This window comes from Myotis nattereri (genome assembly GCF_964212035.1).
Source record: "Myotis nattereri genome assembly, chromosome: 3".
NCBI lineage: Eukaryota > Metazoa > Chordata > Mammalia > Chiroptera > Vespertilionidae > Myotis > Myotis nattereri.
The window spans coordinates 137,553,482-137,568,327 of record NC_138077.1 but is presented as its reverse complement, the minus strand read 5'-3'; the positions used below and the strand labels follow the sequence as shown (position 1 = coordinate 137,568,327).

Here is a 14,846-nt window from a genome sequence, read left to right as displayed (position 1 = left end):
CTTTGTTTATTAAACTAAGGCTGACATATCAGCTAAGAGTGCAAGTTCTGATTTAGATTTTGGTTTTGAATTTTCATGCCATCAGTTGTTAGCCATGTGGCTTTGGGCAAGGTAATTTCTCCTCTGTAACCTCATAAATTCTTTTAAAAATAAACGCGAAGCCCTTAGAATAGGTCCTGGAACTAAGGGAGAACTGTATAAATGTTAACTATTATAATGAAACTAATAATGCCTCCCGCAGCACATGAATTTAGGTATGGTATAATTGCAGTTGGCTTCTGTCTTCTCTGCAGCAAGCTCAACGGGGTCATCTCATTAATCTTACAATTAAGTGACTACATTTTAAAGGCTTGAACTTTTTAGGATCCACTTATAGCATTAAGGTGGGGTTTACGAATATTAAAATTACCCATGAAAAGAATATGGCATCTTTGGAAATAATACTCTGTCATTTCACTTTAGATATTTTTTACAGCTTTATTGAGGTATAATTTATGTATCATAGAACTAACCCATTTAAAGTGTACAGCCCAGTGGTTTTTGTATGTTTACAGAGTTGTTCAGCCATCACTCTACTCAGTTTGAGAACATTGGGTGTCTAGATTATTTTCTGCTAGGTGAGTGGAATGAGTTGATGAGAAATCATACAGTCTTTGTCCTTTTGTGACTGGCTTATTTCACTTAGCTTAATGTCTTTGAGGTTCATTCATGTTGTAGTGTATACCAGAATTTATTTCCTTTTAAGGTCTAATTAATATTCCATTGCATATATGTACCACATTTATTCATCTGTCACTGACACTTTGATTGTTTCTACCTTTTGGCTATTCTGAATAATGTTGTTAGGAACATGGTTCAACAGATCTCTTTGAGACCCTGTTTTCAGTTCTTTTGGTTGTATACTTGGAAGTGGAATTGCTTAGGTCATATGGTATTTCTATTTTAAATTTTGAGAACAGAGTCTGCACCATTTCATATTTCCTACCAATAGTGCACAAGGGTTTCTCCACATCCTTGCCCAAATGTATTTTCTGCCTTGCTGATGGTAGCTGTCCTAATGGATATAAGGTGGTATCTCTTCTTGGGTTTGATTTGTATTTCTCTAATGATGAGTGATATTGAGCATCTTTTCATATGCTTGTTGGTCATTTGTATATCACCTTTGGAGAAATGTATTGTTCAAATCTTTGCCCAATTTTTAATCAGATTATTTGACTTTTTTGTTTTGTGGTTTTTTATATAATCTGGATATTGGCACCTTATCAGATATATGACTTGCAAATACTTTCTACCATTCTGTGAGTTGCCTTTTCACTCTATGGATTGTCTTTTAGTGCACAAAAGTGTTTGAGTTTGATATAGTTCATATATCTGGTTTTCTTTGGTTGCCTCTCATGTCTAAAAAATCATTGTCACCACCAACATCATGAAGTTTTTCCATTCTGTTTTCTTCTAGGAATTTTATAAAAGTTTTTTGGTGTTATATTTAGGTCTTTAATCCATTTTGAGTTAATTTTTGTTTATTGTTTAAGATAAGTGTCCAATTTCATTCTTTTGCATGTGGATATTAAGTTTTCCTGACACCATTTGTTGAAGAGACTGTTCTTCCTCCATTGAGTGGTGGTCTTGGTACCCCAGTCAAAGATCATTTGACCATATATGCAAGGGTTTATTTTTGGGCTCTGTATTCTATTTAATCTATAAAAGTGCTAATTTATATTAACAATTTCCTAATGATGAATGATTGCTTGTGTCCCTTGATTAACTCTCCCCAGTGAATGTGATTCTAGGCAAATAATTTTAACAGGTCTGTTAAGAACTTTGGACATAACTATTTGGAATAACTATTTTAAAGCCTTTGTCTGTTAAGTATAACCCTGGCTATCTTGGGTTCAATTTCTTTTGACTATTTTTTCTTCCCACTGTGGATAACAGTTTTCTTCTTTTGTGTGTATATCAAGTGATTTTTTTTTAAATATTGTCATTTTGAATAATATATGTGGAAATTCCAGATTCTATTATCTTCCTCTGAACAGTATTTTTTATCCTCAACTGAGGACATGTTTTTATTGATTTGAGAGAGAGAAAAACATTGATGTGAAAGAGAAACATCTATCGGCTGCCTGTTGCACACACCCCAACCAGGGACCAAACCTGCAACCTAGGTATGTGCCCTGATGGGGAATCTAACCCACGACCTTTTGGTGTACGGGATGATGCTCCTACCAACTGAGCCTCCTGGCCAGGGCAAAAATGCATTTTAATACACCTAATCTACCAAACATCATAGCTTAGCCTAGCCTACCTTTAAGATGCTCAGAACACAATATCCCCCCCAAAAGCTGGCAACACAGTATACTGTAGAGTATCAGTATCAGTTGTTTAGCCTTGTGATCTAATGCCTGACTGGGAGCCGCATCAGGAGAGGATCTTATCGCACATTGCTATCTCAAAAAAAAAAAAAAAGATAAAAATTCAAAGTAGTTTCTACTTAATACATATTGCTTTCTCACCATCATAAGATCAAAAAATCTTAAGTTGAATGATTTTTAGTTAAGTCAGAGATCATCTGCACTAAATTCCAAAAGACTTCCCCCAATGACATATCTATATTTTTGTACCAGTGCTATAATGTTTTAAATATGATAGCTTTAGAACACATTTAATGGCTCTAAAAGTTATTTCAGCCTACCCCACATTCATTCCCCTTTTCTTTTTTAGAATTTCTATATTCATCTTCAAGTGTATTTTCAAAAACTTTAGAATCCTTTGTCAAGTTTCCAAAAGACTCTTCCAGTTAGGTTGGAATAACAGGTTTCCCAGACTAGCAAATAACTATAAAGTTGGATAAAATACAAGAAACAACAACTTTCAGACAATAGAAAGTAGTGCGCGCGCGTGCGCACACACAACTTCACAAAGTCAACCTTATCTCTACCTAGCTCTCTGGAAACATTTTCAAACTTGGCAGAGCACTGAAGTCCAAGCAAAAACACATCAGGCAGAAATGAGAATTAAGGGCATTGAACAGTAGAAAATGGTGCAGGCCTCCATAAGTCTACATGGGAGTATCCAGAGAGGATGAGCCCACCTAAGGCTTACCAAATAACAGCTGCTAGAGAGTTGAGAAAACATTAAGAGGAGCAGTGCTTGGGAAAAAAGCAGTGCTGAGAACACTGAAGTTCCAGGGCTGCCAGAATTTAGAAATCCTACAACACCTCCTTAAATCCCTAGCTGAGATACCAGAATACTATGTCAACTGTAATTGAGAAATAGAAAGTGATTTTAAAAAACACCCCAAAATGAATGGTTTCAGCCAGCAATGAAAAATTGTTTATAATATCTCAGATTATATTACTCTGATCTTACTGATTAAAAATAAATTTGATATTATTAATCTTAGTAATAAGAGAGTGAATCAATAAGCAATTAATAGAAGAAATATAAATTACCAATGAGTATAGGGAAGGATGCTCAATATCCCTCTTATTTAAATAAATAATGATGCCATTTAACATGTTATGGTGACAGAAATCAGAAACAGTTAATATCCAGTGACAGTACAGGGGAAATGTACATTGTTAGTTGCTATGTGTGGGAGAGTAATTTGGCGGGAAATTTTTGGATCACAATGTTATAAGCAAAAATGAGTATGTACTCTGATCCACTATGACAGAGCACTTTCCCATGTAATCGTGTATCCTATTGATTCCCAGGATACCTCCAACCACCCAGGCTGTTTTATGGGCCCAACCTTAAACTTACAGAATCAGATATTTTTGTGAGTGGCTTAAGAATATTTGTTTCATAATTTCTTCTCATGTCCCTCTTACATACTTAAAGAATCATAGCTTTATCCAAAAGAATACTCTTAAAAGTATGCAGATATCAGTGCATGCATGTTTGATGGATATTGGGGAAATAATCATAAATAATGAAAATAAATCAGTATGATACAATACAATGTGGTCTTTAAAGTGAATGTTCTGTATGTAGAGACAAAATTATATTGGTAAATGAAAAAAGTCACGGAACAGGATGCATAAGCATAATTATGTGATTAGGGAAAACATATATTTGTGTACGCACAGAATAGTGCCCCTTTCCTTGTTCACTGTTTTACTTTCCGGGGTTTTAGTTAACTGTTGTCATTTGTGGTATGAAAATATTGGAAAATTCCAGAAATAAACAGTTTGCAAGTTTTACATTGCATGCTGTTCTGAGTAGCGTGATGAAATTTTGTGTCATCCTGCTGAGACACGAATCATCCCTTTATCCAACGTCTACATGCTCCCTGCGCGTTAGTTACCAGTTATCAGATTGAATGCAGTGCTCTTCAAGTAACCCTTATTCAACTGCCCACAAGTGCTCAAGAGAAACTGGAAATTACTTCCTGTAAGTGAAAGGAGAAAGTTCTCAACTTAATAGGGAAAGAAAGAAAATCCTATGCTGAGGTTGCTAAAATCTACGGTTAAGAATGACTCTTCTATCTTTGAAATTATGAAGAAGGTAAAAAAAAAATTGTGCTATTTTTGCTGTTACAACTTTTGCGGCTTCAAAAGTTACAGCTTCAGTGCATTAGTGCTTAGTTAAGATGGAAAAGGCATTAATTAAATTTGTGGGTGGAAGATACGAACAGAAAACATGTTCTGAGCCTATACAAAGACTTGAGCAAAGTGTCCCCTGAAATGAATGACCACATTCACATAACTTTTTTATTACAGCATATTGTTATGATTATTCTATTTTATTAGTTGCTAATCTCTTACGGTGCCTAATTTATAGAATAAACCTTATTAATGGTATGTATGCAAAAAAAACATTGTATATATAGGGTTTCGTACTGTTTGCAGTTTCAGGTATCCACAGTGGGGTCTTTGAACATAACCTCCATGGAGAAAGGGGGACTACTGTAAATTATCTGGGAGAATGTACACATTTAATAGTGGTTTCTAGAGGAATAGACTTACCCCTCCCCCCTTTTTCTTTTAAATCATCAAACCGAGGATATGTTTATTGATGAGAGCGGGAGAGAGAGAGAAACCGATATGAGAGAGAAAAATTGATTGATTGCTTCCTGGACTTTCCTGACTGGGGATTGAACCCACAACCTGGGTATGTTCCCTGACCAAGAATCAAACCTGGAACCTTTTAGTGCATGGAACAACGTTCCATTCAACTGAGCCACATTGGCCAGGGGTATCCTTTTTGTTTTGTGAATTTCTTATATAGCTTCGATTTTCTTACGAATGGTTTTTATACTGATACTAGAGGCTTGGTGCACAAAAATTTGTGCACTCGAGGGGGAGGGGGCCCTCAGCCTGGCCTGTGCCCTCTCCCAGTCTGGGACCCCTCAGGGGATGTCCACCTGCTGGCTTAGGCCCGATCCCCGGGGGAGCGGGCCTAAGCTGGCAGTCAGACATCCCTCTGGCAGCCCGGCAGCCCTCGGGGGATGTCCACTTGCCAGCGGGAAGCAGACCTAAGCTGCAGTCAGACATCCTTAGCGCTGCTGAGGAGGCGAGAGAGGCTCCCGCCACCACCGCTGTGCTGGCAGCCATCAGCCTGGCTTGTGGCTGAGCAGAGCTCACCCTGTGGGAGTGCACTGACCACCAGGGGGCAGCTCCTGCATTTAGTCATTCCCAGTCGTTCTGCTGTTAGGGTCAGTTTGCATATTACCCTTTAATTATATAGGATTAATTCAAGGAAACACTTTTGGAAGTTGGTATGTGAAGAGTGAAATATATTTTGACACCATTTTAGGTAAATTAATTTCTGTTATTTGAAACTTTTTTTGGCTAAAGAATGTTTCAGTTGGGTTTATCATGGGAGGCCTCAGTGATTTGAATTGTAGTTATATTTAGTATATGGTATGCTTTCTCAAAGTAAAAACAGCATTTTGTTGTGTTTGTTTTGCTTTTTTTAAGTTATATATTCAATATTAATACTTTTCTTTTAAGAACCCTCAACAACTAGTACTGCTTCAAGTTATCCAGATGTATTAACAAGGCCTTCTCTTCATCGGAGCCATCTGAATTTCTCCATGTTGGAATCTCCTACATTACATTGTCAGCCCTCCACATCCTCGGCATTCCCAATTGGTAGTTCTGGATTTTCCCTTGTAAAGGAAATTAAAGATTCTACCTCTCAGCATGATGATGATAACATCTCAACTACCAGTGGGTTTTCTTCAAGAGCTTCTGATAAAGGTATTCTTGGCATTTGGTAGTAAAATTAAATTTCATAGTATAATTTTTTCTTAGTCTTAATTTTCATTTTCTATTTATAAAAATTAAAATTAATGCTGTTATTATGCATTACATATTTTTGTTTCAGATATAACTGTTTCAAAGAATACTTCAGTGCTCCCTTTGTGGTCCCCAGAGGCTGAACGGTCTCATTCACTCTCACAGCACACTGCCACCAGCTCAAAGAAACCAGCATTCAACTTGTCTGCCTTTGGAACACTTTCCCCTGTGAGTACTAATTGGAAGTGATTTAATCACATTAATTTAGAGTGTTTATTGCTTATAACTTATCATTGTATTTCTGTGCAGTCACTTGGGAGTTCTTCATTCCTTAAAACAAGTCAGCTTGGAGATTCTCCTTTTTATCCTGGAAAAACAACATATGGTGGGGCAGCAGCTGCTGTAAGACAGCCTAAACTACAAAACACACCATATCAGGTTGGTTTGAAAAAAAGAAGGATTGATATTTTTTAAAAAATTGATAAGTAACTTTGCACTCAATGAATTTTGGTTCAATCATTCTTTGGTAAAATGACAGATGTGTATATTCCAAAATTCTTTTAATTTAGGGACTATATGAACATTATTTTAGACCTAAGCATACTTTTTGTACATTACGTGTGTGTGTGTGTGTGTGTGTGTGTGTGTAGGAAGTGTGATGATTCCTTTTTTTAAAAAAAAAAAAAAATGAGGTGTAAATTACAATAGTAAAATTTACCTTTATTAAGAGTATTTGAATTTTAACAAAACACATACAGTTGGGTAACCACTTCTGTAATCAGAATTTGAACAAACATTTTCATCACCTCAAAATATTACATTGTGCATCTTTATTATCAAAAATATTACATTGTGCATCTTTAATGAACCACTCTTCCTATTTCTACCCTTTGGCAACCACTGATCTGTTTTATTTCCCTATAGTTTTGGTTTTTCCAGAATGTTATATAAACTTAATTATATATCTAATTATATGTAATCTTTTGAATCTGGCTTATTCTATTATGATGCATGAATTCAATCTCTATTTTTGCATATATCAATAGTTAGTTCCTTTTTATTGCTGAGTTATAATACAGTTTGTTTATCCATTTGGCAGGGTAAGAACACTTGGATTATTTATAATTTTTGGTTATTGTGAATAAAGCTGATGTGAGCATTAATTTTCATTTCTCTTGGGTAAATACCTAGAAGTTTTACTGCTGGGTCATATTTAAAAAAACACATTAAACTTTATAATAATCTGTCACTGTTTTCCAAAGTGGCTGGTACCACTTTGCATTCCCACCAGTAATGTAAGAGGCTTCTGGCCAGCACTTGTTTTGGTCAGCAGTTTATTTTCTGTTTTTTATTTTAGTCATTCTAATAGGCATATAGTGGAACTCCAACTGCTGTGGTTTTTATTTGTATTTCCCTAATGACAGGGAGCTTTTCATGTGCTTATTTGCCATAAGTATATCTTCTTTAGTGAAATATCTCTTCAAATCTTTTGCCTGTTTTTAACATGCTTGTTTTCTTATTAATGCGTTTCAAGAGTGCCTTATTCAGGGTATAAGTCCTTTATTAGAAATATATTTTGCAAATATTTTTATCCTTTTCTCTGACTTGTCTTAATGTCTTTTAAGAGAATTTTTCTTTTGATGAGATTTGACATATTGGGGTTTTTTTTTTTTTTGCTTTTATGGTTCATGGTTTTGATGTAATCATTCTTGTGTAACCCAAGGTCACAGAGATTTTCTCTTATGTTTTCTTGTAGAAGCTATATTTAGGTTTCAGATTAGGCCTGTAAATCATTTGAGTTAATTTTTGTATGTGACATGAGGTATGGATTAAGATTCATATTTTTAACATGAATGTCCAATTTCTTTAGTGTGTACCATTTGTTGAAAAGACTATACTTTGTCCATTGAATTGCCTTTGCACGTTTGTCAAAATCATTTGACCACATTGTGGCTCTATTTCTAGACTTTCTATTTCTCATTGATCTATGTATCAATCCTTTTGCCAACACTAAACTGTCTTGATTATTATAGCTTTACTAGTGGCCCAGTGCACGAAATTCATGCATGGCGAGGGGAAGGATGTGTGTGTCCCTCAGCCCGGCCTACACCCTCTCCAATCTTGGACATCCCTCTCACAATCCGGGACCGCTGGCTCCTAACCGCTCACCTGTCTGCCTGCCTGATTGCTCCTAACCACTCTGCCTGCGAGCCTTCTTGCCCCAACGGGCCCCCTGCTGTCCTGCTTGCCCTCAACTGCCCCCCCTCCCCCGCCAGCCTGCTTGCCCCCAACTGCCCCCCCTCCCCCGCCGGCCTAATCACCCCCAAATGCTCCCCCCTGCTGGCCTGATGGCCCCCAACTGCCCCCCCTCTGCCAGCCTGCTCACCCCCAACTGCCCTCCCCTCCTGGCCTGATCACCCCTAACCGCCTCTGCGTCGGCCCTGCCACCAAAGCTTTGTTTGGAAGGACATCCGGAAGGTTTCCTGGTCTAATTAGCATATTACTGTTTTATTAGTATAGATAGTAAGTCTTGAAATCAGATGTATGAGTCGTCCAGCTTTTTTTTTTTTTTTTTTTTAAGCTTGTTTTGGCTTTCCTTATTCCTTTGGGTTTTTATAATTTTATAATCCCCATGTCAGTTTTTACAGTCTACAGGGATTTTGTGTGGGGTTACATTGAGTCTAAAGATCAATGTAACCCCAGATCCGGAAAATATACATCTTAACACAATTGAGTCTTCCAGTCCATGAGCACAATATGTCTCTTTATTTACTTAGGTCTTTTTTTGTTTTGTTAATCCTCATCAAAGATATTTTTTCCATTGACTTTTAGAGAGAGTGGAAGTGAGGGAGGATTGGAGGGAGAAAGAAACATTGATGTGAGAAAGACACATCGCTCAGCTGTCTCCTGTACATGCTCCCAACCGACTAGGGCCAGGGATTGAATCCGCAACCCAGGCACGTGCCCTTGACTGGGAATCGAACCCATGACCCTTTGGTGCAAAGGGCCAATGCTCTAACCACTGAGAAACTCTGGCCATGGCTGTTTAGGTCTTTTACATTTCCTTTCATCAGTATTTTGTAGTATTCATCACACCAATCTTGTACATATTTTACTAAATTTATCTACACTAATAAAAGACAAACATGCAAATTGACTATACCTTTGCTATGCCTTAAGCCACGCCCACCAGCCAATCAGAGAGACTATATGCAAATTAACCCAACCAAAATGGCGGTCGGCAGCCACAGAGCTGGAGCGAGCAAGAGGCTTGATTGCCCCAATGATGGAGGAAGCCAAGCTTCCCCGCCTGCTGTGGCGGCTCTGAGTTCCACTCAAAGCAACAAAGTTTCAATTATAGAAGGTAAATAAACCCCAGATACCTGCTTTCAGCGGGCCGTGGCCACGTTGCTGGAGCGAGCAGGAGGCTTCCCTCCTGCCCGCCCTGGCCAGCTCTAAGCTCCTCTCAAGGCTACAAAGTTTCAATTATAGAAGGTAAATAAACCCCAGAATAAAAAATAAAAGAAAAAAAGGAGAGGCTTGGAGCTCCCGTCGCCGGCGGGCTTGGCCAACCTGAAAACGGCCCTCAGACCCTCACCCAGACTGGCCAGGCACCCCAGTGGACCCCCCACCCTAAAGGGGGTGTGGCCAGCCTGCAAACAGCCATCAGCCCCTCACCCAGGATGGCCAGGCACCCCAGCGGGACCCCTACCCTGATCTGGGACACCCTTCAGGGCAAACCAGCCGGCCCCCACCCATGCACCAGGCCTCTATCCTATATAATAAAAGGGTAATATGCAAACTGACCCTAATGGAACGACTGGGAATGACTGGTCATTATGACACATACTGACCACCAGGGGGCAGACGCTCAATGCAGGAACTGCCCCCTGGTGGTCAAGGCACTCCCACAGGGGGAGCTCTGCTCAGCCACAAGCCTGGTTGACGGCTGCCAGCACACCAGTGGTGGTGGGAGCCTCTCTCGCCTCCTCAGCAGCGCTAAGGATGTCCGACTGCAGCTTAGGCCTGCTCCCCTCTGGCAAGTGGACATCCCCCGAGGGCTGCCGGGCTGCCAGAGGGATGTCTGACTGCCAACTTGGGTCCGATCCCCCAGGGATCGGGCCTAAGCCAGCAGGTGGACATCCTCCGAGGGGTCCCAGACTGCAAGAGGGCATAGGCCGGGCTGAGGGACCCCCCCCTGCGTGCACAATTTTTTGTGCACCGGGCCTCTAGTATAAAAATAATTCATGTTATTTGGTGTTAGTCAAGAATAACTTGCCTAAATAGTCTGTTCAATAAATTGAATTTATAGTTAAAATACCTCCCAGAAAAGAAAAACTTCAGGCCAAGATAAATTCCCTGGTGAATTCTACCAAACACAAACATTTCCATACACTTCTCAACACATTTATGAGGCCAGCATTACCCTGATAACTAAAGCTGAAGACATTATAAGAAAGCTACAGACCAGTATTTCTCATGAATTACAGACACACACACCCCTTCTCAACAAATATTTGCAAAATTAAACCCAAATATATATAAAGACTTATTTCATCATGATGCAAGGTTGGTTCAACATTTGAAAATTTTTATCTACCATGTAAGTAAAGAATAAAAATTGTATGAATATTTCCAGATGCATAAAACGCTTTTGACAAAATCCAACATACATTCATGGTAACACTTCAGGATACCTAGGAATAGATGGGAACCTTCTCAACCTGAAAAATGGTGTTTACAGAAAATCTTCAGCTACCATCATACTAATTGTAAAAAACAGAATATTTTCCTCCTAAGATTAGAAAGAAAACAAGGATATCTGCTGTCACTGGTACTGTTAAATGTGCTGCAATTCCTAGCTAACACAAGAAAAAAGAAATACAAGGCATACATATTGAAAATGAAATAATAAAGTTATTTGTATTCCTAGACAATGTGCTTATTATCTACATAGAAAAATCCCAGGAAACTACAGTAAGATGTTATCAGACTTAAAAGTGGGCTTAGCAAAGTTATAGTATACAAGGTCAATCTAAAAAAATCAAAATCAGTTGTATTTACATATACCCATTAGCAGAGAACATTTGGAAATTGATAACTGTTAAAAATATGTTAATTTAAGGTAAATTGTACCATTCTGTGTTTTGTCCTAGGAGTTTCTTGAGGCTCTTAAAAATTGTTTCATGTATATGTTGTTATTCTACTTATATTATAGATTTGGACATTTTAAAAATGGAGGAGTAATACTTTTAAGCATGTAGGCAATCTGTGACAGACACAATTGCACAAAAACAAGTATATTTAAAGATACTGTCTTTAGAATAGTTTCTTGTTTTTCTAATTAGAGAATGTTTTCATAAATAGCAAAGTTACGAGTCATTTCTGAGTGTGTACATGAACAGCAATATTTTGTTTTTTAAGAAAGTGCTCGCCCTGACTGGTTTGGCTCAGTGAATAGACCGTTGGCCTGTGAACTCAAGGGTCCCGGGTTTGATTCCAGTCAGGGGCATGTACCTTGGTTGTGGGCACATCCCCAGTGGGGGGTGTGCAGGAGGCGGCTGATCGATGTTTCTCTCTCATCAATGTTTCTAACTCTCTGTCCCTCTCCCTTCCTCTGTGTGGAAAATCAATGAAATATATTAAAAAGAAAAAAAAAAAAAGAAAGTGCTAACTGGATCTTGGAGTTACACAAGGAGTTTTCCCAAGCTTAAACTGGATTATATTATTACTAGAAGCCCGTTGCGCGAAGATTCGCGCAATAGGTCTTCCTGCCCCTGGCTACCGGCACTGGTTTTCCTCCGGCACCCAGGACCCAGGCCTTTGGTCCGGCCACAGCGGAGAAGCCAAGCCTCCTCAGTCTTCAGTCTTTACTCTGCACCTGTGTATGCAAATTAACCGCCATCTTTGTTGGGTTAATTTGCATAACCACTCTGATTGTCTGGTGGGCATAGCAGAATGACACCAATTTTCATGTTTCTCCTTTTTTTTTAATTGTTTTATTGTTTAATGCAAGTTTCTCTTTTATTAGTGTAGATTTTTATTTTTTTAATTATCACCTGAGGACATGCTTAAAGAGAGGAAAGGGGAGAGAGAGAAACATTGATATGAGCAAGAAACATTGATTGGTTGCATTCTATATGTGCCCCAAAACGGGATTGAACCTGCAACCCAGGTTTGTGCCCTGACCTGGAGTCGTACTGGCAACTTTTTGGTGCACAGGATGACACTCAACCAACTGAGACATTCTGGCTAGGCAAGGATTATGTTAATTTTTAAAAGACATTTTTACATTTAAAATAGATAGGTTAGCATGTTAGTAGAAGATAGATGATGATGCAAGCCCATGATTCATGGAGTAGTCCAAGTAAGAGTGTATTCCTGCTACTTTCTCCTCTATTTCTTATATTGAATCCTATACTTTTTCATGTTGAGTTCTGACATACCATCCTTCTCAGTACAGGCTTCCAAATATTTATTTTGACATTTGGGATGAATCTATTTGCTATTCCTTTTCTAGAGGGTTGAGTTAGAAGGTATATTAAAGGTTCTCTAATTCATTTCCATTTTATTGCTTTGTGAATCAAGGTACTGAGGGGCCAGTGGCCAGGAGAATCCAGTGACAGGACAGATTCTCATAATTTCCTAGAGGATTTTAATGCTGCCTCACATTCACCAAAGCCTCTGGGCTGAACAGCAGTCCTAATGGGCACCAAGTTGTTAATAAAACTAATGTAGACTATTGTAGCTACTCTGAAAATATCATGAATGTTTGGTATCTGAGAGAGAAATGTTATTTAAAGTAGTTGTGATGATTTAGTTTTTCAGATATGAGCTATTTGTAGAAACTTTGATACACACACACACACACACACACACACACACATATATATCCCAGTTATATATATTTAAACATATTTTTATTGATTTCAGAGAGGAAGCAAGAGGAGACAGATAAAAATATCAGTGATGAGAGACATTGATTGGTTGCCTCCTGCATGGATCCCAACCAGGGCCAGGGATGGAGCCTGCAACCTAGGTATGTGCCCTTGACCAGAATCGAACCTGGGACCCTTCAGTCCACAGGCCAACGCTTTATCCTCTGAGTCAGACTGGCTAAGGCTAAACTGGGCTATGTTTTGATTGTAGTAATAATATCTTTTTTATATTAAGCATTGCCAAACTACTTTGATTTGTGGTAGTCACTTGGTTATTGGAAAGTTGTATTGCATAAAAGGTAGTGTTTCTATTGGAATTTGTAAACATTGCTTTTGTATTAAAGGTTACTTATGCCCAGTCGGTGTGTCTCAGATGTTGAGCGTTGTCTTAGGAACCAGGAGGTTGTGGTTCGATTCCCAGTCAGGGCACATGCCCGGGTTGTGGATGTGGACTCAATCCCCGGTGGCGGGGGGTGGGGGAGGGAGGGCGTGCAGGAGGCAGTCATCAATGATGTTTCTCTCTCATTGATGTTAATATCCCTCTATCCCTCTCCCTTCCTCTCCAAAAAACAATAAAAACATATAAAATTTAAAAAAGGTTACTTATCTTCTTATAAGCTTATTTCCATAAGTTCAATTTTAAGAAAGTTAAATCATTTATTAAGAAATAGCTTGTGTATTTAAACTTTTTATTGTGTTAAAATTTGAGAAACAGTTCAGTTTAAAATTTGTAATAGAGTTTGTTTAATTATCTTGGAATTTACTATAATTAAATATTATTTAACACTCAGAATAACGAATATTTTAACACAGTTGTCATTAACTTAGTGTGCTTTGGTTTAAATATTAGAGATAGCCCAGCCACAGCTGGTGTTACTTAGTGGTTGAATGTCAACCCATGAACCATGAAATCTGGTTCGATTCCTGGTCAGGGCACATGCCTAGATTGCAGGCTCGGTCTCCCAGTGGGGAATGTGCAGGAGGCAGCCAGTGGATGTTTTTCATTGATGTTTCTGTCTATCCCTCTCCCTTCCTCTCTCTTTAAAATCAATACAAACATCTTAAAAAATATTAGGGATAAGTAGATCAAGATAATGCTAGAATGTTTTACCAGCTATCTCATTTTTCCCATTTAACATAGCTGGGAGAGCTTTAGAGTGGTGCATGCTATAGTACCATTTTTTTTTTTCATTGTAAAAGTAATTTCTCAGGCAGAGATAACGGATTTTCAATAAAGACATAAAGAAAAAATTTGAATATATAATTAAAGACATTACTCAGAGATAACTTGTTACATTAATCCTGTTTTGCTTTAGACTCCATTCAATTTTGTAAATGTTCTTACAGTTCCAGCAAATAATATAAGTTTTACTTTATAGGTACCATTCAGAAGACAGATGAAAGCTAAACAAGTCAATGCAGAATACTATGGTGTGACTAGTTCAACAGCTCGACGAATATTGCAATCTTTAGAGAAGATGTCAAGCCCTTTAGCGGTAAATGTTTAAAATCACAATTAAAAGTAGAAGTGTAACAAAATTTCAGTTCAATGAAAAGTCTTAATTTTGTTATTGTTTAAAAATTAACAGGATGCGAAAAGAATTCCATCTGTTGTTTCTTCTCCAATGAATTCTGTAAGTTGACTTTTTAACATCTTAAAAAA

At 38.2% G+C, this 14,846-nt stretch overlaps 1 protein-coding gene across 1 annotated transcript in view; it reads left to right on the top strand.

Annotated features, from left to right (window-relative positions):
* The window catches only part of NUP153 (nucleoporin 153), a 74,664-nt gene that overhangs the window by 20,514 nt on the left and 39,304 nt on the right, over positions 1 to 14,846 (top strand). The window contains exons 3-7 of the mRNA XM_081087739.1: positions 5,958 to 6,206; positions 6,334 to 6,473; positions 6,555 to 6,683; positions 14,563 to 14,679; positions 14,773 to 14,817. Coding sequence (XP_080943865.1) covers positions 5,958 to 6,206; positions 6,334 to 6,473; positions 6,555 to 6,683; positions 14,563 to 14,679; positions 14,773 to 14,817 — 680 coding nt within the window. The remainder of the gene's footprint in view (positions 1 to 5,957; positions 6,207 to 6,333; positions 6,474 to 6,554; positions 6,684 to 14,562; positions 14,680 to 14,772; positions 14,818 to 14,846) is intronic.